Raw genomic sequence first — 21,657 nt, forward strand, 5'->3', positions numbered from 1 at the left:
TATGGTTGATGTCAAATATGTCTGCCAAAAATGTACAAACATATGACAAAAGGAACATTCTGAACCAGATATAAAGTACCCAGTAAGTGCCTCTTCAGAGTCATTACTGAAAACACAAAACAAAGTAGTTAATCTCATCAAAAAGGATTAAAGTCAGAATCAATCAGCTGCAAACTGAAATTCAGGTCATATGATTCCAAACTGCAGCCACAGGGGCTTCTGGGAAACTCTGGTAGTCAGCCACACTGATGGAACACTCAAATGCATCATGCAAAGTGACGGGCACAGACTGAATGTGTAGTTTTTTTTTTTTATTCAATTACATATCTCTATTAAGAAAATGCAATATATTCCAAATGTCCTTGGCATTTGATCCGATGAACAAGTACAAAAACATTATTTAAACACATTATTTACAGCTGAAACAGAAATGGAACATGTGAACAGGCTTCTGTGAAAGTCTATGTGGGCGGACCGCAGCACCACCTCTGTTGGTTCACTCCTTGAACTTCCACTCCTGACGGCACATGGGGCACTGCTGCTGGACCTGCTGCGAGTTCAGCCATTTCAAGATGCAGTGCATGTGGAAACAATGGGAGCACTGACCCCAGACCAGCGGACAGTCATCTCCAGGCACTTTGCCTGCAAAAGATGTTTCATATTACAGTTCGAACTTAAGAGCGGATGGTGTTTCACTTTACTTAAAAAGATACTGAGAAATAAGCTCAGGTCTCTAATTGGATATAAAAGTGGCCTTTAAAACTGCATGATTATAGTTTGGATATTTTGACATTGACAGCAGATCCTTGACCCAGTGGAGGTGGTGGAGAACCAATCTGACCTCCTGCAGGACACCATCACTTTACTGGGCAGCTCCTTCAGTGGCTGATTCTGATTCAACCAGTGTCTGAAGGACAGGTATCACACTTTGCTCCTTCCTGCTGCTGTCAGACTGTCCAATCTGCTCCCAGTCAACCACAGGCTCCTAATATACCACACTCAGCTTGTAGTAACACTAGTGTAACTGTGCAATGCTCATTTTCTATCTGTCCAATTTCAATAACTTATGTATGCAATTGTGTTACATTGTATATATTCCATTCAGTGTATATATCATTCCTATGCTTTATATCCTTATGTATTACTTTTACTGATGTTTCCATTTTACTATCTTCTTTGTAGCTATAACATGTCTGCAAGTCCAGTTTCAGAAGATTTTACAGTAGAAATCACTTGAAACTTGACATGTGGACAGAGGGCATCTCCATGAACAAGAGTGAGGGGAAATATCTTCACCTCACCTCTCAAGGATTTAAACAAAACAATATATAATATGAGCAACTTATGAAAGCTATAATGAAAAGTCAGCAGACTTTCACATTCATTTTCTCAAACGTTCAACATTAAACTAACTTGAAACTCTACATACAGACAGTGGGGGTCACCATGAACAAGAGTGAGGTGTAGAATCTTTGTCACCTCTCAAGGATTTATGAAAATAATATAAATACAAGCAAGTTATGAATGATGTAATGAAAAGAAGCAAACAATCGCTTAGATCAGGGCTTTTCAAAGTGTGGGGCGCGCCTCCCCTAGGGGGCGCCAGAGTTCTTCGGAGGAGGGCGCGATTGTAGTGATGTGATATGTTAAAAAAAAAAGTACAGATGTTTGAAATGTGTAAAACAAGATGTTATAAAAGTACAGATGTTTGAAATGTGTAAAAACAGATGTTATAAAGTACAGATGTTTGAAATGTGTAAAAACAGATGTTATAAAGTACAGAATGTGTAAAAATGTGTTCAACAACCATTTTTTAAATATGAATGGAGGGGGGGGGGGGGGCTTGATTGTCTTAAAAACGTAATATAATATTCCATTTCATTATACTTTTGAATTCATTGACACATAAATAATCTGAGCACGTCTCTCTCATACTCACAGTCCGGACAGCAGCCATTGAAGGGCATCCTGCAGATCCCACAGTTTTCATCGTTGGCCACCCAGAGCCAGGAGGCCACCCCGTTCCACTGCCGGATCTTCACCTTCATCCTGCGGGTCTGACAGGAGCAGAAAACAGTCAGCACGCTCCTGCTTCAGCCACAGCAGCCGACGTTAGCATGTAAGCTAACATTGGTAAGTTCCGTTCTAGCTTCTCTACCTCGTAGCTGTCCACAAATTTCAACCAACTCACCAGGCGACGTCTCTTGATCTCCAACACGACTTAACTTGTTGGATGTGTTTGGAAGATAAAAAGCATTTTGTGTCCGGTTGAATGTTCATCAGCTGGAGTACCGGGGGGGAGGAAGAGCCTCTTCTTCTACTGTTCAGATTGAGCTCCAAAAGGCTGCATGCTGGGAAAAGAAACACTGCCACCTTCAGTCCGTTTTGGTAAAAGCCGCTTGTGCCCAAGGAACTGAAAATAGCAATAATATAGTTTATGCTTTACTCTACAGCTTATATACATTATAATGCTAACCTGCTAACCTTGTTACTTTGCCATGCTATGTATTTTACAAAGACACATACACAAAACACCCTGATGTATATAAATAGAGTAATGTTTGCTCCATGAAGCAGCTCCAACATTAAAACCACCACCTGTTGACTACAGTGAGTACATTTACTCATGTAAGAGGAATTGTGAGATCCAGGTTTCAGTCAAAGAGGATCTGAAACAATTCTCATTATAAATATGGACTATTTAACATATAGGACTATTTACTAACAAACTGCAGCGGACTGTAGCTAACTTGTGTTCATTAAGTTGTAATATATATAATAATAATAATTTAAAAATAGCAGTAACATAGAAAAAAGTATGCCACACCAATACAAATTGAAATGTATGTCTTGAGACTTTCTAGAGTTGGGTAACTGAAGGAATGGTGGATGGAATTATTTTAAAATATCTTACCTACATGAATACATATGTACATGCCTTATTTTTTGATGTTTTTATCAGAAAAGTAGTTCTGCACATGTGCGCTGGACTCAACCTCATGTTATTCCAATAATGACAGAGCCAATAACATTACTTACATTCCCAATCAGTCCAGTTAGAATTAGGAGTGGGTGTTGTGCCGATATATGACACTGGTTGCCATGATGAGATAAATCTGCCATTTTACACCAGAATCCAAGCTCATTATTCATATAATGGACTGGATTCACAGGACAACACAATACAATCAATCGGCTATTGATTTCAAGTTTGTGCAAAGTGCAAACATCAGGGGAGAGGACCATCTTATATCCACTCTTGTTAATATGTGGTGTTTACTGAGTGTAGTACCATCTCTGCTCTGTTCACTCAAAGCTTCATATTTGAATTGATAAAAAGTGTTTTGTGTGATAACTGAGGAGGCTCACCTTTATAGAACACAGTGGGAAACCCTGCAGGTCTTCCATCTTCTTTGGAGTAGTTTACTGGTGCGGCAGCATTTCTACTACTGACAGGAAGAGACTGGATAGACTGATTAGGAGGGCCAGCTCGGTCCTGAGATAACCCCTTTCTACCATAGACTGTGCTTTCTACCCAGTGGAGGTGATGGGACAGAGGAGGAGATTCTGTCATCTGATGGACAACCAGTCCCACCCCCTTAAGGACACCATCAAAGCACTGGTGTTTTCAGTTTTCTTGATTTTCATGGGGCAGACCAACCCTCGCTCCAGAGAAGGCCCGTTGTTGTTTTTTGTGACCTGAAGGCCATAGTAGTGTCTCCTCCATGCATGACGGGTGGTTTTCAGTTGGTTGCAATATGCAACATCACCACTAGGTGCCACAAAGGACCACATGAACCATTCAAACATTTTAACATATTATAACGTTGAAACTGAATACAATACATGCGACTTTTGAATACATGATTATTTTCAAACGTACAATGCATTTATTTCTTTAAAGTACAGTTACTTGTGTTTTAGACATTGTGTATTGCATTTATAGAACATGTAATGCCTTCAGTCCACCAGTTACCTCGAAAGAGTAGCTTTCACGTTCTGCAAATGAATTTTATATGGTTATAGTATGACTTCCACACAACCTGGTTAAAAAGAATAAAGGAAATATTTTAGCTTTAACATTGTCTCAGGGTTAGGGATAGTAAGACCCTCTACAGATCTTCCTGAGTTATAGAATATTCAACACAGATAAACATGTAAATCAATACAAAATGTGTTATATGCAACATTTACTCATTAGGTGGCTGCACTGATGGCAATAGCCTACTAATAGTACTGTCATTGGAAGTAGAGGTTGAAGTAGAACAAGAAAACAGGGAAGGTAATGTGTGTTTAGTGGCTTGTTAATTACATTAAAAGTTTTAAAAATGAAAAGACAAAAATATCTAAAACAAAGTCACAAAGTATATCATAGTTGTGTTGACATCAGTAACAGCAGTTGTGTACGTATAAGCTTTTCAGAAGTGGTCTGTGTTGTTCTAAATACAATATTAAGATAAAAGAAAACTTTATTGACTTTTTCAGTGAAATGGCTCAAAACGACTGAATTTATATATTTTATGAAATATTTTCTTCTTGACATGAAATCCTATAATTTCAATATGACAACAGTTCATGACTTCTGTCCCTTGCCTCTTTTTTTGTCACATAACACATCGGTCCAAATAAAACAGGGTCAGTACAACCTCTATATCCGGGTATTTGCCATGAAAATGACAAACTCAATCTTTTAAACTTAGAATGATCTGTTGAAGAGAAGTCTGTCTCACCAGTCTGATTAATGCATTTAACTATATTTTGACACTCTTCTCTCACAGTCATATCTGGGAAATATTAGAAGTCTGTCTTGGGAAGAGAAAAGCAGGCGTCATTAAAATAATGTGCTTGTTGTGACAAGAGTCATCATCATGAAGGTGAAATTTGAGAGTTAAAACATTTAAAATAAAGGGCTGAGCTTACCTTTGTAGAGGAAGTTATGTGTCCATAATATATACAATTCTTTGTCACCTATCAATGATTTATTTCAGATTAAATTTATATTTAATAGGTTAATGCCATAGTAACAAGAAGCTGACTTTACCTTGATGTTCTCAAACTTTCTACAGTAAAATCTTTTAAAACATGATATAAAGACAGTGGGGGTCACCATGAACAAAAGTGAGGTTATTATAGTTTTGAAATGTTCATTAGTTTTTATTTTTATTTAGTATTCAGTTTGCTTTTTTATTTCAGTTTAGTTTTAGTTAGTTCAACAAGAGATTTTGTAGTTTTAGTTTAGTTTTTATTTTGAGGAATCAACTAGTTTCAGTTTAGTTTTTATTAGTTTTAGTTTTTCCTGCTATTAAGAGAAAGCCTTGACTTGTAGAAGCTGAAAAAGGATGAAACAATGTGTGACACCAAGTATGGTTTATCAAGTCCTTTAATTTCATTCTTTAACCATCACCTGCAGGACAGGCAGTAATCGAGGGAGAAAACGAAAACGAAGCTGAATTTATCTGCAATTCAGTTTAGTTTTAGTTAGTTTTGCATTGTTCATTGTAGTTTTCGTTTTTTTTTGTAATTGTCGTTTTTATTTTTATTACAGTTAACCAAATTATTTTTTCATTGCTAGTTTTAGTCTTCGTTTACTATAATAACCTTGGTTCTGTATACGGGTACTAAATTGGTACCGGGGTACTGATGCATTTAAATGGTACTATACAGCGCTTGGATAAGACCGGTACTTTTTTTTTTTTTACGTCGCCGCGTGACGTCACCGCGTTGTAATTAGAGCCGAAGCGAGTGAGCGCGCAGCAAACGGAGCAGGAGTCTGGCGACAGAGAGAGAGATAAAGGAGAGAAAGAGAGAGAGAGAGAGAGACTGGAGCAGGGAGAGACAGCAGCTGCTGCAACTCGTAGATAAACCAGGTGCACGAAGTGCTACATGGAATTACTTCCGCTTGAGAACAAATGAGCACGGTGAAGCCATTAACACTGATGCACCACTGTGCAAACGGTGTTACTAAACATGTGCGGCCAACTTTGCAAAACACTTGAAGGACAAGCACCCAGACCTGCACAAGGAGATCAGAGAACGACAGGTAATGATACACAATAAAATAAAAAGCCACGGTCAGTGCTAAAAGCAAGCGACGCCAGCCCCCTTCACTCTCCACTAAAGTAGCTCTGGAAAAACTGTAAGCCTGTCTTTGTGGTATTTTATTTTCATAACTGATGCATAATGTTATGGTTCTAAGATTTTCTATTAAAGTAAAGTCGATAATGACACTTTTTGTGTTCTCTTTTTATTTGGAAAAGTACCGAAATACTTGTTGGTACCACTGGTACAACACTAGTCTGTTTATAAGGTAGGTCACTTTTTTTAAATCAGCTTGACAAGCCTGTACCGTAATGTTAAGAAACAATGCGCACAGCGTGTTATGATTAGGAAGTAAGTAAGTGTGATCGTGTGTTTCATAGAGGAAGCTCGCTCGTGTTCAAGTCCTCCACGTTCAACCCACTTGAGAACGGGTGTAGCTTCACCTTTACAACCACAGCGGCCCTCCAAATGACTTTAGCGACGACTTTATTTTTAATCTCCGCCATTTGAAATTTCGCTAACTCTGAACTTTTTGAGTTTCCGGACAGGAAGGCTGCTGCGCTCGTGTTTCGTGGTAAGTTCGTCTCCACACCTTCAATGAATTTTAGAAACACAACTACAGCGTAAAATGTCAGCGTCCAGCTGCGTTAGCATCCAGCCGCGTTAGCATCCAGCCGTGTTAGCATCCAGCCGCGTTGGCCCCACACACTGGTTGGCACCTTTATATACAGTCTATGTTTGGCACCAGAGAGCGGATAGCCGCTAGCAGCCGTTATCAGGACGTGACGTAAATATTGTGCGCATTGCGCCGCTCGTGCCTTCATGTTTAATGTTTATGTTCTTAACCCTTTCACTTCCTGCTCCACCGTTTGGTCGAGCACATTTGGAGTCACTTTATCTAACTGAGTGTTGAAATCAGTTCAGCCTGATTGAGCCATCTCTGCTGTTCGACTGAAGTTTGTTATGCCCCCAAAACAATCCATTAGATGTTACTGCGTCTTAAAATTGTAGATGTGTCCATTTCCCCTCGAACAAGGAGGTAAGGCATGAAAATCAATTTTGAAATTTTGAACGGTAAGCATATATTAAGACATACCATGCTGTCAGAGGCTTCAATGAACAGAACTATTTTTACTTATTGCCACAAAACAAGTCGAACAAATGTGTAAGAATGTTTTGAAAATGACCTCAACCAAACGGTAGATTTGTCAGTTTATGGTAAAACTAGCAACATTAATTATTATGATTAAAGTTGACTATTTGGGATGAAATAAAAACTCTAGATTATTTATTTTCGTCAATATGAAAGATTTAATGTTATTCCATCATAAATATGTTGAAATAGTTTCCTAAGTTTGGAGTTTTTCTCACTTTGAGAGGTTTTCAAAGTAGATATGCTAAATATCCAGAACGTATATGTGAAAAAGTTTACAAACATTTTCAAGTACTGGTAGTGCGACTACTTCCATTTTTACAAAATGACACATGCTGCAATACAAATATTACTACAATTCTAAGAGAATGTGGTTTTTAATATCTTTATTTTTTTCTCAAAAAAATTTAAATAATTAGATGGATGCTAAAACATTTTATGGTGCAAGACCACACACTTTTCTGGCTCTTGTACCAGAAAATCCTCAAGACTCTGATGGCGATCTGAGTGAGGACGATGACCAAATAAATGATCCTAATTATCGGCAAACACAAGCAGAGCTGAGTGGTGACAGCTCCTTTGAATCATTGGATGAAGAAGACTCTTCCTCAACAAGCAGATCTACAGAGCTGCCTCGTAAAAAAAAGGCAAACAAACCTTAAAAACTGTTTTCATGGAGGAGCCAGAGGCCACCTCTGACCCAAGTCCCCCCTCAGACTCAAACATACTCAAACAAATTATTTGTGCTGTTGCACCACCACACAGTTGAAATATGTTGAGACAATTTTTTCCCTGTATATTGCAATATTTGTTCAGTTTTTGAGAATGTTTTGCACTGTAGCATACAAATAGAAGTATCTATTTGAAGAATTGTTGCTGTTGCATCTCAGCTTGCATGAGGTCAACATAAAAAGTTAAAATTGAACTTTTTCTTGTTTTTACAATATTTTCCATTGTTAATTTGAAAATTTGCAGTGTTCTATGGCATATTACCGTGGATAAAGTGGGTCCAATGCCTAAAACATGTGTGTTTTTGTTGTGTATTTCTTCATAAATTAGCATTATATTTGATTTTTTCCCCCTGTTTTTGCTATTTTTATGAATTTTGGTACTTTAACCATGAAATGACATCTCAACCGTTTGGTAGAGGGCTATATTTTAAAAACTATGAGGTCAGTAAAAAAAAAAATTTGATTCTGGTTATTATTGACTCAAATGAATAAGAAATGCAAAAAAATAATTTTTCCAAAGCTTTTTTCTTGGTGGGGTTGTTAAAGGGTTGAATTTATTTTAATTTCGGATCCTCGATGAAGTCCACAGCATTAGACTTGATAGGAAACAAAATGAATGTAATAGAACCACAGCATTGATCCCAGAGGTATGGAAGCATATTGCTGTCACGTCAGATCAGTATAACACTATAACATGGGAAGTTTACTGTTATCATATCATCAGGTCTTGGGTAGAGGTAAACTTCCCATTATGTTCACTGTGGCTGACTCAAAACACTGTGGTAAAGTTGACAAGATGTCCAGAGATCCTGACTTTTTGGATCAATAACTAATAAATGAAATATTGTTAAAACACAAGCAAACCCTGCCTGAACCAGAATGAGGTATCCAACCAGCTATAGCTTTATTTTCCATCAAAACAAGTTTAATCCTGTGAGGAGGAAAACCAATACAGTAGGCGTGAGACGAGTGCAACGCCAAAAACACACACTGCAAAAATATTCAATATATTCACTCCTGTGCAGTGTAGGGTTACTAAAATCAATAGACATACATGGTCTCTTCCTGGTTATATCAATTGGTATGTGTATTGCTGTCACTCCAGAAAAACTAAATATGAGAAATATCTCTTTATAACATAAAACTTCTCATGTTATAAGGTGATAATGATCGTTGTTTCTTTTTCTGGTGTGACATCAGTACTCTTCCATTCAGAAGCCTAAATCATTTAAAATAAAATGGTCTTCTACCTCAAATTTGTGAAAGTGATTGTCATTCTCTGCTCATGAAGAAGAGTGTAAAACTACAACCTTCACTCAAGCAAAAACATGTGTCTCATGATAGTTATCCATATCAACTGAACAGTTTTATTGAATATACATTTTCTGCCACATCACCCAGTAAGTTTTGCAGAAATAAGAATGACTTTTGAAAACAAGCATACTGTATATATCTTTTTGTGGTAGAGACACTTACTTTCTGGATTTTAGCTCCTGTCAAAATAAGCAATCTGCTGGTTTCCTAGTGGAATCTTTGCATCAGGTTTTACAGTAATTTAAGTTTTGAGTTGCATACCACAAAGCTTTTCCATTTTAGGAATATGTCAAAAATACGATCTATTTGAACTCCTGAAGACGTTGAGACCACTCCACGTGCCTTCATCTGATCACATCTGGATGCGATATACAGTAGAGCTTTTCCCTCCTATACTTTGATTGAAATATCTTTCAACGGTCATAACTTTTATAACTATTCTCTTTAATTTTGAGGATTTTATGACTCTGATTTGGAAAAAGTGCTCCATAAAAAAGATGATAATTATATTATAATAATCAAAACAATTCCAATAGGGTCCTCGCACTGTCGGTGCTCGGGCCCTAATAATGATTACAAAAATATGTTCCTTTCAATCAAGACAGCTGTTGTTGAGTAGCACAGTTGAACATTAACTCGTAGCTTCTGTTTTTTTTTTTTTTTTACACTCATTATCTTCTCATCTTTTCAGGAACCCCTGCCTCTGTGATGGAGCATCAAACCATTCTCAAAACAATTCTTGAGGACAAATATCAGATACTATATGATGGAAGAATACTGCCTTCAAGACTTTGCTACCGGGATCTCAAACAGGACTACCAATTTTCTGATTTGGACCAGCAAGAGTTTCGATATGTTGAATATTCCTGCGCTCACCCTTACATAACTGTCCCGCTCACTGATATTTTATCATGTGACTGCAAACATAAAAGCAGCAAAAAAACCATCATCACTCTTGGAGTGTGTGGAGTTGGAAAATCCACAGCTGTGCAAAGCTGTGCTCTGGAATGGGCTGAGGGGACAGGGTACCAGGATATCCACCTCATCTTCCCTATCACATTCTGGGAGTTAAATAAGGTGAAATGCAAATTGACTTTGATCTCACTTCTACAGTTACTTTTCCCAGGAGTGAAGGAGATTGACGCTTCCAGTCTAAATCGAAAGGACGTGTGGTTCGTCTTTGATGGACTGGATGAGTTTCATCGCCAGCTAAAATTTGACACTCCGCCAGTGAGGGATGTTTTTGAAGTAGCTACTGTGGATGTACTCATAACCAGCTTGATCAGGGGGACTTTGCTTCCCAATGCTCACATCTGGATAACAAGCGGGTATGCAGCAGCAGGACAAATCCCTGGTGACTACTTGCTTAAAGAGACTCAAGTACAAGGATTCAGTGATGTACAGAAGGTGGAGATGTTCCACCTACTTCTGGATAATATTGATCTGGCTAACAGAGCAATGGACCATGTGAAAATCTCCTGGAGTCTTGCCTCCCTTTGTCTGATACCTCCAATCTGCATCACCATGGCACTTGTTTTGCAGAGTCATGTACGTAATGAACAGAATGTATTTAAAATCAATCCTTTAAATCTGACCCAGATTTACTCAAATCTAATGAAAACATCAAACTCTGACATTATTGCCAAGCTGAAAAAGATGGCACTGCTTCGGTTGACAGAGCGAAACGTAATTTATGAGGAAGATCTTTTAAAGAGTGACATAAGTGCAAAGGAAGCGTCCGCTTTTGCCAAGAAATGTCCGCTTATGTTGAGAGAAGAGAAAGGGGTGTTTACCACAGTGTTCCGCTTCGGTCACTCAAGCATTCGGGATTTCTTCGCTGCATGTGCTAAAGTGGACGAAATTCAAGCATCATCTTTCCCGCCTACTTATTGTCAGACTATCTTGGACGAGGCATTGAAAAGTGATGCAGGGAAAATGGATGTCTTCCTACGTTTCATATTTGGTCTTCTTAAAGAGCGTCACATGTTTACGCCCGATCATCAGCTGCTTAAATACACCAAGAAGAAGATCCTTGAGAAAGTTATGACTTCGAGGGCAGTGGGTCTGCTCCATTGTCTGAAGGAATATGACCGCAAAGCTTTCGTGCATGAGATCAAGCTCTTCCTAAAGTATGGCTTGTCTCCAATTGAGGGTTTCGCACAATTGCATTGGCATTTCTTGATCCAAAGGACCACCGCTTATGATTGGAAGAGGCAGTTATTTGTGATGGATGTATCCATGAGAAGTGATGAATGTCTCCTCCTAGACCTACCAGCCCTCATGAAATCAACAAAAGTCATGTAAGTTTTTTTCAATTGGATTCAGCCATTTACATTCCACACATGCTTGTGCATCTACACATTGGTTTGCTTTCTGTTCCAGCAGAATACATTTGAAATTAGGTATTTTAATGTGTCGCCTCACCCATATCACAAAAATATAACTGCTTTACATACCCACTTTGGTAATCAGATGTATATTACCCAAGGAAATCAAATTTCCTTTAGTTTCTATCATCATTTCTACACAGTGAACCTCTGAAAATAAAGTTTAACTTTTCCTTCTCATTGTTTAACACTATATCCTCATTCATCGTACAAGTCTTGGAAGACACAGACTCAACTCAGCACATGAGAAAGACCGTTAATAAATCAATTTGCTGTTAAATAATTTGTGCTTTGTATTGTTAATTAATCGTAGTATGCTATAATTTCTTTTTCTTAATGCCTGTGGCACAAAGATGTCAGTTGCATGGTGGGTCAATACATATAGCTTGTAGCTTCAAAACAGCTGGACTCTAGATTTTAGCAAATCAAATAAATTAAATGTATAGATCATTTAGAGTGATTGTTGACAGCATCAGCTCTGTGTGTGTGCAAGTAAGTGAAAATACAGTATTTAAGGAAACTGTTAGTTGGTGTAACAGTGTGGCTGATGGTGTGTTCATACAGTTTTTGGAAAATGAAGGAGATCAATTGGAATATTACCAGCCATCCTTCAACATGCTCACCATTTCCCCCTGTGTCAGTAACTCTCTTCTCCTCTCAGGCTGCGATTCTCTAACCTGACAGACAAGTGTTGTCCAGCTTTGGCAGCAGTTCTGAGCTCAACTGAGTCATTCGTGAAAGAGCTGGACCTAGGATACAACAACATCAGTGACAGTGGAGTGAAGACACTCGTGGAGGGGCTGAACAGTCCAAAGTGCAGACTGAGATCGCTCAGTTTGCAAGGCTGTGAAGTGACCTCCCAAGGCAGTAAATACCTGGCCACCGCCCTGAGACAGTCCCAGAGACTGCGGCAGCTGGATCTCAGCAGGAATAACATAGGAGACGATGGACCACATAACCTTTCAAATGGTTTGAGATCTCCTGAATGCCAGCTATCAGTACTCAAGTAAGTATCATCAAATAAACTGAACTTTTTTTCTCAAAGGATTTTTAAAATCCTCATTTTTTTCAGTTTATTTGCACATAAACTGATGATTAAAATGACACAGATAAGAGCATTTTCTGGCATGAAAGAAATCGTAGAATCAGCTACAAAGCAAACTTACTCTGTGGGTTGCAGACAGTTTCCTCATTGCTCTAAATATTTCTGTTGTGTTGTCTTTGTCCTTGTAGACTATCACAGTGCAACATTGAGCAGAGGGGCTGCTCCTATCTGGCCTCAGCTCTGGAGAAGAACCCCGACCAACTGACAGTGTTAGATCTAAGCATCAATATGATCGGAGACAAGGGGGCCAATGAGATCTTTAAAAAGTTTGATATTTCACAGCTGACAAAGCTGGAGTGAGTATGACTTAATATACAGCCTGCAGCAACGTTGGATGCATTTCAGGGTTACTGTATAACATTTTGCATCTGCTCACATCTCTGCGACAGGATGTACCACTGTGGCCTCACCGCGTCAAGCTGCAAAGGCATCGGGGAAGCTCTGAGGAGTGAAGGAAGCACCCTGGTGGAACTCAACCTGAGCAACAACAACTTGGAAGATGACGGGTTTACGCTCCTCTGCTTTGGCAAGCATGCATGGTGTTGTTTGGAAAAACTCAAGTGAGGAAGCCTCAGTCTCTCTTTTTTTCACTTTAACTGCTTTCAGGCATGCTTTGAACTCTGGAAATCTCCTGAAATTATATGGAGGGTCTGTATGTGAGAATGCAAATGTCTGGGTCAATTGCGAGAGACATTCTCCAGAGTTTTTCCCTCAAACCTCCCTGTTAAGAACACAGTAGCAGATAGTCCAGAGAATTCACTGTGAGCGAGTGCATGGATGATGACGCGCAGCTGCAACACAGTAGAAATATCTGAGAATGAAAAAGAGGACACATATAAGACAGCAAAGAAGATCTCAGCTTGGAAAGATGAGATTCGTGGGCTTTTGGTGATGCGGGCTGACACTGGTGTGATGTGCTATAAACAAATCACATGATCTCTGCAGTGAAATTCATAGGTAAAGTGCTGCCTGTTGCATGCTGCGCCACCCCTCTCCTGAATGCGCTGTAAACTTCAGCAGAGAGCCTCCTACTGCGTTGTTCATGTGTGAAAGGCAAACTGTGGAGAAAGTCCGGATCTCGTTGTCTAAAGAGGCTTAAATGAAATTAAAATACTTCTTTTCTTTTTCACAGCTTCAAGTTTTTATGAGATAATGACTTTTTCTTCAGCATCCAACTAAAATGCTCACATATCAATCACTTAATTTGCTCAAACCATTAGCCAATGACATTCTCTTTATTTCCCCTCAGCGTCTCAAGATGTGGAATCACTGCACTCAGTTGTAGCGCTTTGTCTTATATGCTTTGTACACTGCCACGGTACTTCTTTGAAACGACGCCCCCAATTCTGTTCCACCCAATCCACCTGATGGACCTCAACCTCAGCATGAACAACGTCGGAGATGAAGGAATCAAATATTTTTTGGATGGACTGAAGAATCCCTACAGCCACCTGAAAATTCTCAAGTGAATCATTTTTTAATCAAAATTCATGACAATACATTTGTAGTGTTGTTTTGAGAACAGTTTGTCGTAACGTTGCTTTTTTTTTGTTTCACGTCAGCCTCAGCCGCTGCAGCCTCACTCAAGACTGCTGCGCTGAGCTTGCATCAACATTTTCATCAAAGGATAGCTGCATGACTGATCTGGATCTGTCTGAAAATGACCTGCAGGACAAGGGAGTAAGGAAACTCTGCGTGGGACTCAGAAACCCTCAGTGTAAACTTGAGAAGCTGTCGTAAGTTCTTTATTTACTTTTTTCACTTGTCAAAGAAGTTACTCCCCCAAAATATAAATGTATTCTTTTCAGTTAAAACGTGTGATGAGTTTTACTCCAAGGAACTAGCAGTTACTATATTTGTAATACTTCAAAGAGATTGTGCAGCATCGTCTTTGTTGCACATTGCAAGTGTCCGTCAAATATTCATCCATTATCAATGCTGTTCATCCACCAAGTGTTGCCAATCTCAGCTGACACTGGGCGAGAGGCATATTACACCCTGGAGAGGTCAGTCCAAAAACTAGATGTGTAATCAATATTTATGTGATACATTTTATATCAAAATCAATTCAAATAGTATGAGTAGTATGAATAGTACAGAAATATATATATATGTCTGTGTTAAAGTTGCTGATATATGAGAATATAAAAACTTTTATTTTACAAAATGAACAATGAAGACAAGATGTGCATTTCTTTTTCAGAATTTGGTTTATTCTATGTATATTTTCTTGACTCAACCTCTATATATTCGGTTGTAATTGATTTTTATTCGCATTCTGTTGTCAAAATATGAACAGCCACTCTCCCTATGTTTTATTGACTAGTGATAGCAAACATCACCACAATGTGGCCTCACTCAGAATCTCGATGCATACAGTGTTAGGACATGTACAGTTTGTGTATTTTGTAGACACTGATTTTGTTGCTCTGTGTTTAGGTTTAGGGGATATAGTTGTTATAGGCCTTAAACTGAGCCTCTCCCTGTTTTTAATCAAGTATATCCTGTCCACATTGACAAAACTTAGTTTAATTTGTGACCTTGTCTTATCTGTATTATCAATCGGCAACATGGTGGGTTTGAAGAGGTTAAAAAAATGGAAGATAACCTAGTTCATTTATTGGACTGTGAACTTGTAACGTTTAAGTGAGCTGGTGTCAAGAAAGATCTCCTGGACTTGTTTTGTTTCTCTCCAGACTGCGGACCTGTGGCCTGACCTCGAAGAGCATTCAGTACCTGATGAGTGCCCTGAGGTCCAATCCCAAATATCTGGCAGAGCTACATCTGATGGGCAACAGGCTGGAGGACCCGGAAATCAGAGCGCTCCTGGACCTAACAAAGAACCAAACATACGAACTGCAAACAACAGAGTAAGTCCAGATATCTATGGATAATGGTTTTTCAATATCTCAGCAGGTATAAATAATATATCACATCAAACAGAAACTAAAATGTTACTTTTCTTTCTTTCTTTTCAGTTTGTCACAAGATTGAGTAAAGCAGAGTTACGGGCTCAAAATCATAAGTCACAATCAGCTGCCACCACGATCTAGAATCATCCACAAATTCTTACTGAACAAGTGTTTTCTGTGCCGGACACGATGAGGCTGCATAAAACAGACAAAGGGAAATGAATGTATGAATGATGTTGTCATTAATCTACTCTTGTGCCTGTACATATTCATTATTTTTTACCATAGGCTGTTGTTTGTTATGACGCAGACCTACAATTCACATGTTTTCTCAGTCACCAAATAAATAGTTTCTGTTCAGTGCTGTGTGGAGCTGGTTCATTCCTGTGTTGTAGCAGGACCCCGCCTAGTGGCCAGTTCTCGCAGTTTCAGTCAGTGACGCGTTTGACGCTGGAGGTCCCTGCGCTGCATCTGAGTCCGTCCTGCACAACCGGCAGCGTCTCCTGTGTCCTCACCGCAGAGCAGCAGTGAACGCACCTCAGAGGACAAGGTAGGTTACAGGATGTATTCAGGTGCAACCCCCCAAAAAAACCACACAGGCTTCACCTCCACATCCTCTGACAGACGCTTTGCAAGCAGCAGCTGTCCTCGGGGACGTTTCTGTCAGGTGTTGCGTCTGTATGTGCGGGACACTGAGAGAAGGAGTTGGATGCTGCGTGCTTCCGCTGTTATGCAGATATGATGGCATGTAAAGTGCAGCGGGGTGTGGGGTTGGCACCACCGCGGGCTGCTCGGCAGACTGGGCCTGTGTGGCGCAGTTTCAGCGGGGAGATAACTCATGTGACAGTTCATCGTCATCCTGCTGCCACAGTCTCATCACCGCTGTGTGTGCACGCTGCTGACACATGGAGAGACAAGTGCGCGTCTCTCCGTTACCGCAGTGTCCCACACGACACGCTCTCTCTGCCGCGGATCGAAACTGCACCAGGTTTCTGGATGGAAGCAGTCGATCGTTTTGAAAAGTCCCGACACCAGCAGGTATCCGGGCTGTCGCACTGTGACGTTGTTGTGTTGGTTGCCATTGAAAACACTCAACAAGAAATAGTTGAATATCTTTAACAGTCAATGATCTGAACCACACAAATGATCCAAATGAGATGATTGTTATTATTAATCATCTCAGAATGGTTTCCCCCCTGTTAGTATGGTTTGTAGGTTGTCCTTATTTATGAAAACGGGAAACACAAAGAACATTTGTTTGATTGAACTCAAAGTTCACGCGCAGGTTGAAACCGTGCAGACCGGTGTTGCGTTGTGCGTGCTCGGAGAGAAGTGCATACACTAGCGGGAGCGCGCACTCCTACAGCGGAAAGACGCCATCAGACTTCAAGCGATGCGCTGCATTGATAATTAAGAAGGATTGTATAATGTGGGTTGTTAGCGATGAGAAGTGATCCGATGCCTATTGTTCATGAATGTTTAGCTGCAGTTGTCTTCCTGCCTGAAAACAGGGGGGGGGGGGGGGGCATTTCGCAGCAAATCCAAAATCTTGCCAAATAATACATTTTAATAAAATGCTCAATGAAAACGATTATGACAAGAAAGTTGCAAATGATATGAAGGTACCTCACCCTCCCCTTCCAAACTGTTTAAAGCTTTAGTGTGTAGAATTTAGTGACATCTAGTGGTGAAGTTGCATGTTGCAGCTGAATACCCCTCACCGGTTAAAACGGTGTGAATCATGTTGGGGCCTCCCCAGTCACGAGATCTCAACATGTTTTAACCATCTATCTTTTTCTTCTTCTATCTATTTTAGACTGACATGTTAGATGTTGCTCCCCATCACCAACACTAAACACCGCATGAGGAAATGTGTGTGAGTTTCACAGTCTTGTAATGCCAAGGTGCATTGATGCTGTTATAGCAGCTCATGATGGCTCAACTCTTGATGTTTGTCTTTCCTTTAACTTGTCCCCATCTGTTTCTCAATGTTAAGGCAGTGGTGTTATTCTGAGTTGATCAGAGCCAAGTTTATATGTAAGAAGAAGATTTCTCTTGCAGCTGCTTGAATATTTAGGTCATCAGCTTGTGTCCTTACAGTTAAACTAGAGCAGATACAATTCCTCTACCTACTGTACATCGTGTAGGTTGAACATGATTTGGGGTTTTGAACAATACACATCTTCTCTGCTCAGGTTAATAACAGAGCCACTATTTAGTAATGTAACACAAGTTACCCGTTCTGTACACACATCATGGTTGTTAACTCTCTGTACTCTGGCAGCAGTAGCTTTAACCTTCACTGCGGGTTAGATAAATACACTATCATGTTTTATGGACACAAACGTAAGTGCAATCCTGATGTTGTTCTGCACTGCTCTGTTTTTTTTTTCAGTTGTCTAATTTAATGAATGCTGTTATACTTGTTTGCTTGAATCTCACAGTACCTTCCAGACTGAGCTGTTATGGGGAAGGAGAAGCTCCACATAAACATTGTGGTAATAGGACATGTTGACTCCGGCAAGTCCACCACCACCGGCCACCTCATCTACAAGTGTGGGGGCATTGACAAGAGAACCATCGAGAAGTTTGAGAAGGAAGCTGCTGAGGTACAACTCATATTGTTTTTACTATAATTTAATAAATCTTTTAAGGAATTTATACAGTGTAATTACACTCTGCTGCAGTGGGGTTTTAATTCAGTAGAAGTATTTAATTAGTTTTTTTTTGTCGAAGTAATCGTGTTTATTTGTGTGTTTTCCTGTTAAATCATTGTCCTGTTATTTTACAATTATGCCTCTATGTAACAAATTTGTAAGCACTTAGATCAAAAATTATTTTTTAATAGATATCTTTTTTCAAAACCATGGTTGCAAATTAGCAACTTTCTGTAAACTTTGAGCCATGGGAGCTTTTGAGTTTGAACGACTTGGACAGTTTGGGATGATTTATTAGAATTTGCAGTAGATAATATTTAATCATTAATTATAATTTTTAATGTGTAGGTACTAGGTATAATAATTTAGAACTTATCAAATATCAAGACTGGAAAGTCATTTCCTAATAATTACCTCAATCTTTCACGTTTTTTATATGGTCACTATGACATATATACTGTATATTGCATCATTCATATTTTTATTTTGGAAGTGCTGAGTATACATGTGCAAGTTTATATAGATTTTGATTGCATTGCATGGTAACATTTTTAGCTGTATCAGAACTATATGGAGCTTTGGACAAAAATATCTTACAAAGATAAAATTATATAAAGGAAAAGTTCCTTGTGCTTTCCTCTCCTCATCCTCTAGATGGGAAAGGGTTCCTTCAAATATGCCTGGGTCCTGGACAAGCTGAAGGCAGAGCGTGAGCGCGGCATCACCATTGATATCTCTCTTTGGAAGTTTGAGACCAGCAAGTACTATGTCACCATCATTGACGCTCCAGGACACAGGGACTTCATCAAGAACATGATCACAGGGACTTCTCAGGTAGATGAGAGTAGGGAATTAGAAAATGCTTGAAAGGGGAAAAAAGTCAGAGTGGTTGAATTGTATTTCTCTCCTTCAGGCCGACTGCGCTGTGCTGATTGTGGCTGCAGGCGTGGGCGAGTTTGAAGCTGGCATCTCTAAGAACGGGCAGACTCGTGAACACGCCCTCCTTGCATACACCCTGGGAGTGAAGCAGCTCATTGTGGGCATCAATAAAATGGATTCCACTGAGCCCAACTACAGCCAGAAGCGCTACGAGGAGATTGTGAAGGAAGTCAGCACTTACATCAAGAAGATCGGCTATAACCCTGACACTGTGGCCTTTGTGCCCATCTCTGGTTGGAATGGAGACAACATGCTGGAACCCAGCCCTAATGTGAGTCTGCTGTGAGAGCCAGAAAACCGGATATACCTCGGCTATAGTATTTTGAATGTATAGAAACAAATCATCAGATTTACATAAAATAAGGATGTTGAAAGTTCTATAATTTGTGACTTCAAAACATTAGTGATAATATCAGCTTCCATTATAAGGTTCAATACATATAACATCTGTTCAACAATCTAATGAATAAAAGTAAGGTCTTGCATATGCTAAATCACTTCTGTATCATAAACAACAGCTTCTCTCCTTTCATAGATGACCTGGTTCAAGGGCTGGAAGATCAACCGTAAAGACGGTAATGCCTCAGGCACCACGCTGCTGGAGGCTCTGGATGCCATCCAGCCTCCCTCGCGCCCCACCGACAAGCCCCTCCGCCTGCCTCTGCAGGACGTCTACAAAATTGGAGGTGAGGCCAGTGTTGTTGTTGATCTCTGTAAAGGTGATGTTTGATGATACAAATGTAAAAGATTCAAGTGAAAGAGTATTTTGTGAATGGGAGCACCTTGTGACAACAGGAACAGAACTGAATGAGGTCATATACGAATTCCCACTGGCTTATGTCCAAAAATGAGTGTCTGTCCCTATTCTTTTTTTTAAAAACTTTTTTTAGTCTTGTAGAACTGTTGAACAGAAAGTTGTCAGTACAGAGTACAGACCTTTCCAAAGTTTCTTAAATTAGTTCCTCTCTGTCAGGCATTGGTACTGTACCAGTGGGACGAGTGGAGACTGGAATCCTAAAATCTGGCATGGTGGTGACCTTTGCCCCCGTCAACCTGACCACTGAGGTAAAGTCTGTGGAGATGCACCACGAGGCTCTGACTGAGGCGCTACCTGGCGACAATGTCGGCTTCAACGTCAAGAACGTGTCTGTGAAGGATATTCGCCGTGGGAATGTAGCTGGAGACAGTCGAAACGACCCGCCACAGGAGGCGGCCAGCTTCACCTCTCAGGTCCGCATCCAGGGATACTGTATTATGCATGTTCATGGTTGTGTGATTCTGTGATGTGACCTTACTCTTCTCTGCCCTTTTCAAGGTGATTATCCTAAACCACCCCGGTCAGATCAGTGCTGGCTACGCCCCTGTGCTGGACTGCCACACTGCACACATCGCATGCAAGTTCGCTGAGCTCAAGGAAAAGATTGACCGTCGCTCGGGTAAGAAGCTCGAGGACAACCCCAAGGCCCTGAAGTCTGGAGATGCTGCCATTGTGGATATGATCCCCGGCAAGCCCATGTGTGTGGAGAGCTTCTCTGAGTACCCACCACTGGGTAAGTTTACTGTCCCGCAACAAGTTCTTGTTTGTGGGTGAAGCTGTAACTCTGGTATCATTCATTACTGAAGATGATGTGAATAAAAATCTAAATCAAATGTTGAACTGTGTTAACCTCTGTACAGATTGGAAATGTATATTTAACTTTTTTTTTTGATTGATCCCCCTTCAGGGAGGTTTGCCGTTCGTGACATGCGTCAGACGGTGGCGGTGGGAGTGATCAAGGGCGTGGAAAAGAAAGCCCCCACCAGTGGTAAGATCACCAAGTCAGCACAGAAGGCGCAGAAGGTCAAATGAACGTTGTGCTGGGCTGCTGCCCCGAACGCTCACCGTGGCAGAAGACACACTAGCACCCCATCCCTTCTGCACACCATAGTCAGTGTCTGGTCTATTATCACAATGCATCGCAAGAGCAGACGAAGGAAAAAAAACAACCTCCCACACTGTTACTGAATAACACGTTGAAAAAACGGTTAAATGTAGGTTTCATTGTCACACAGTTTGTGACAGAACAACTATTTGTGTTACAGCTTTCTGGTTGTGTGCTGTTGTAACTTAGCTGTTTCGCACCAGTAATCAGGTGCTGATGTTGTTTTGCCATGTCCATGTTGAAGTACTGCTGAAATGTGCATATTTGCCGGTGAGCCAGAGGTAGATCAAACACTTGCATGTTTCTGTTCCTGTACCTTAGAGAAACTGTCTGATGCCTGAAACCGTCATGCCTTGCACATCGCTTGACTTAAGCTCCCTTGCAGTAGCTCTGTTACAGTTACTGTTAAGTTCATGCACTTTAATCACCGTTGATGTTCATAAAAGTAAAGATGTTTAAACAGTACGTCTTTGTTCCTTGTATCATTACTAGCGAAAA

At 40.1% G+C, this 21,657-nt stretch overlaps 3 protein-coding genes across 6 annotated transcripts; 2 read left to right on the forward strand and 1 right to left on the reverse strand.

Moving 5' to 3' along the window:
• Positions 1-290: 290 nt before the first annotated feature.
• Positions 291-2,335, reverse strand: anapc11 (APC11 anaphase promoting complex subunit 11 homolog (yeast)). The gene is made up of 3 exons (XM_069530542.1): positions 2,192-2,335; positions 1,940-2,057; positions 291-642 (listed from the first exon to the last, which is right to left on the reverse strand). The coding sequence occupies exons 2-3, from the start codon at positions 2,046-2,048 to the stop codon at positions 497-499; spliced, it is 255 nt and encodes an 84-aa protein (XP_069386643.1). The 5' UTR covers positions 2,049-2,057; positions 2,192-2,335; the 3' UTR covers positions 291-496.
• A 3,388-nt stretch (positions 2,336-5,723) lies between these two features.
• On the forward strand, positions 5,724-16,001 carry LOC109627603 (NACHT, LRR and PYD domains-containing protein 14-like). 3 transcript variants are annotated; one of them, XM_020084254.2, is made up of 9 exons: positions 5,724-6,040; positions 9,929-11,537; positions 12,286-12,630; positions 12,858-13,025; positions 13,119-13,289; positions 13,979-14,194; positions 14,292-14,465; positions 15,426-15,599; positions 15,708-16,001. In XM_020084254.2, the coding sequence occupies exons 1-9, from the start codon at positions 5,968-5,970 to the stop codon at positions 15,721-15,723; spliced, it is 2,946 nt and encodes a 981-aa protein (XP_019939813.2). In that variant the 5' UTR covers positions 5,724-5,967; the 3' UTR covers positions 15,724-16,001. The 3 variants fall into 3 exon arrangements, with proteins under 3 accessions (XP_019939813.2, XP_019939817.2, XP_019939816.2); XM_020084258.2 differs by lacking the exon at positions 5,724-6,040 and adding an exon at positions 6,368-6,613; XM_020084257.2 differs by lacking the exon at positions 5,724-6,040 and adding an exon at positions 6,647-7,078.
• On the forward strand, positions 15,843-21,624 carry LOC109627604 (elongation factor 1-alpha, somatic form-like). 2 transcript variants are annotated; one of them, XM_020084259.2, is made up of 8 exons: positions 15,843-16,191; positions 18,086-18,250; positions 18,953-19,132; positions 19,212-19,508; positions 19,773-19,923; positions 20,211-20,467; positions 20,553-20,787; positions 20,962-21,624. In XM_020084259.2, the coding sequence occupies exons 2-8, from the start codon at positions 18,107-18,109 to the stop codon at positions 21,084-21,086; spliced, it is 1,389 nt and encodes a 462-aa protein (XP_019939818.1). In that variant the 5' UTR covers positions 15,843-16,191; positions 18,086-18,106; the 3' UTR covers positions 21,087-21,624. The 2 variants fall into 2 exon arrangements, with proteins under 2 accessions (XP_019939818.1, XP_069385953.1); XM_069529852.1 differs by lacking the exon at positions 15,843-16,191 and adding an exon at positions 17,463-17,517.
• The last annotated feature ends 33 nt before the right edge of the window (positions 21,625-21,657 follow it).

This window comes from Paralichthys olivaceus, chromosome 8 (assembly GCF_024713975.1).
Source record: "Paralichthys olivaceus isolate ysfri-2021 chromosome 8, ASM2471397v2, whole genome shotgun sequence".
In the NCBI taxonomy this organism is placed as follows: domain Eukaryota; kingdom Metazoa; phylum Chordata; class Actinopteri; order Pleuronectiformes; family Paralichthyidae; genus Paralichthys; species Paralichthys olivaceus.

What these genes read in the sequence shown, in the direction of transcription:
- anapc11 (XM_069530542.1), bottom strand. Translation starts at nt 2,048, where the DNA reads ATGAAGGTGAAGATCCGGCAGTGGAACGGGGTGGCCTCCTGGCTCTGG. An exon ending in CAATGGCTGCTGTCCGGACT is followed by an intron (nt 643 to 1,939) that starts GTGAGTATGAGA and finishes CATCTTTTGCAG; the next exon opens with GCAAAGTGCCTGGAGATGAC.
- LOC109627603 (XM_020084254.2), top strand. Translation starts at nt 5,968, where the DNA reads ATGTGCGGCCAACTTTGCAAAACACTTGAAGGACAAGCACCCAGACCT. An exon ending in ATGAAATCAACAAAAGTCAT is followed by an intron (nt 11,538 to 12,285) that starts GTAAGTTTTTTT and finishes TTCTCCTCTCAG; the next exon opens with GCTGCGATTCTCTAACCTGA. An exon ending in TGCCAGCTATCAGTACTCAA is followed by an intron (nt 12,631 to 12,857) that starts GTAAGTATCATC and finishes TTGTCCTTGTAG; the next exon opens with ACTATCACAGTGCAACATTG.
- LOC109627604 (XM_020084259.2), top strand. Translation starts at nt 18,107, where the DNA reads ATGGGGAAGGAGAAGCTCCACATAAACATTGTGGTAATAGGACATGTT. An exon ending in TTGAGAAGGAAGCTGCTGAG is followed by an intron (nt 18,251 to 18,952) that starts GTACAACTCATA and finishes CTCATCCTCTAG; the next exon opens with ATGGGAAAGGGTTCCTTCAA. An exon ending in CTCTGAGTACCCACCACTGG is followed by an intron (nt 20,788 to 20,961) that starts GTAAGTTTACTG and finishes ATCCCCCTTCAG; the next exon opens with GGAGGTTTGCCGTTCGTGAC.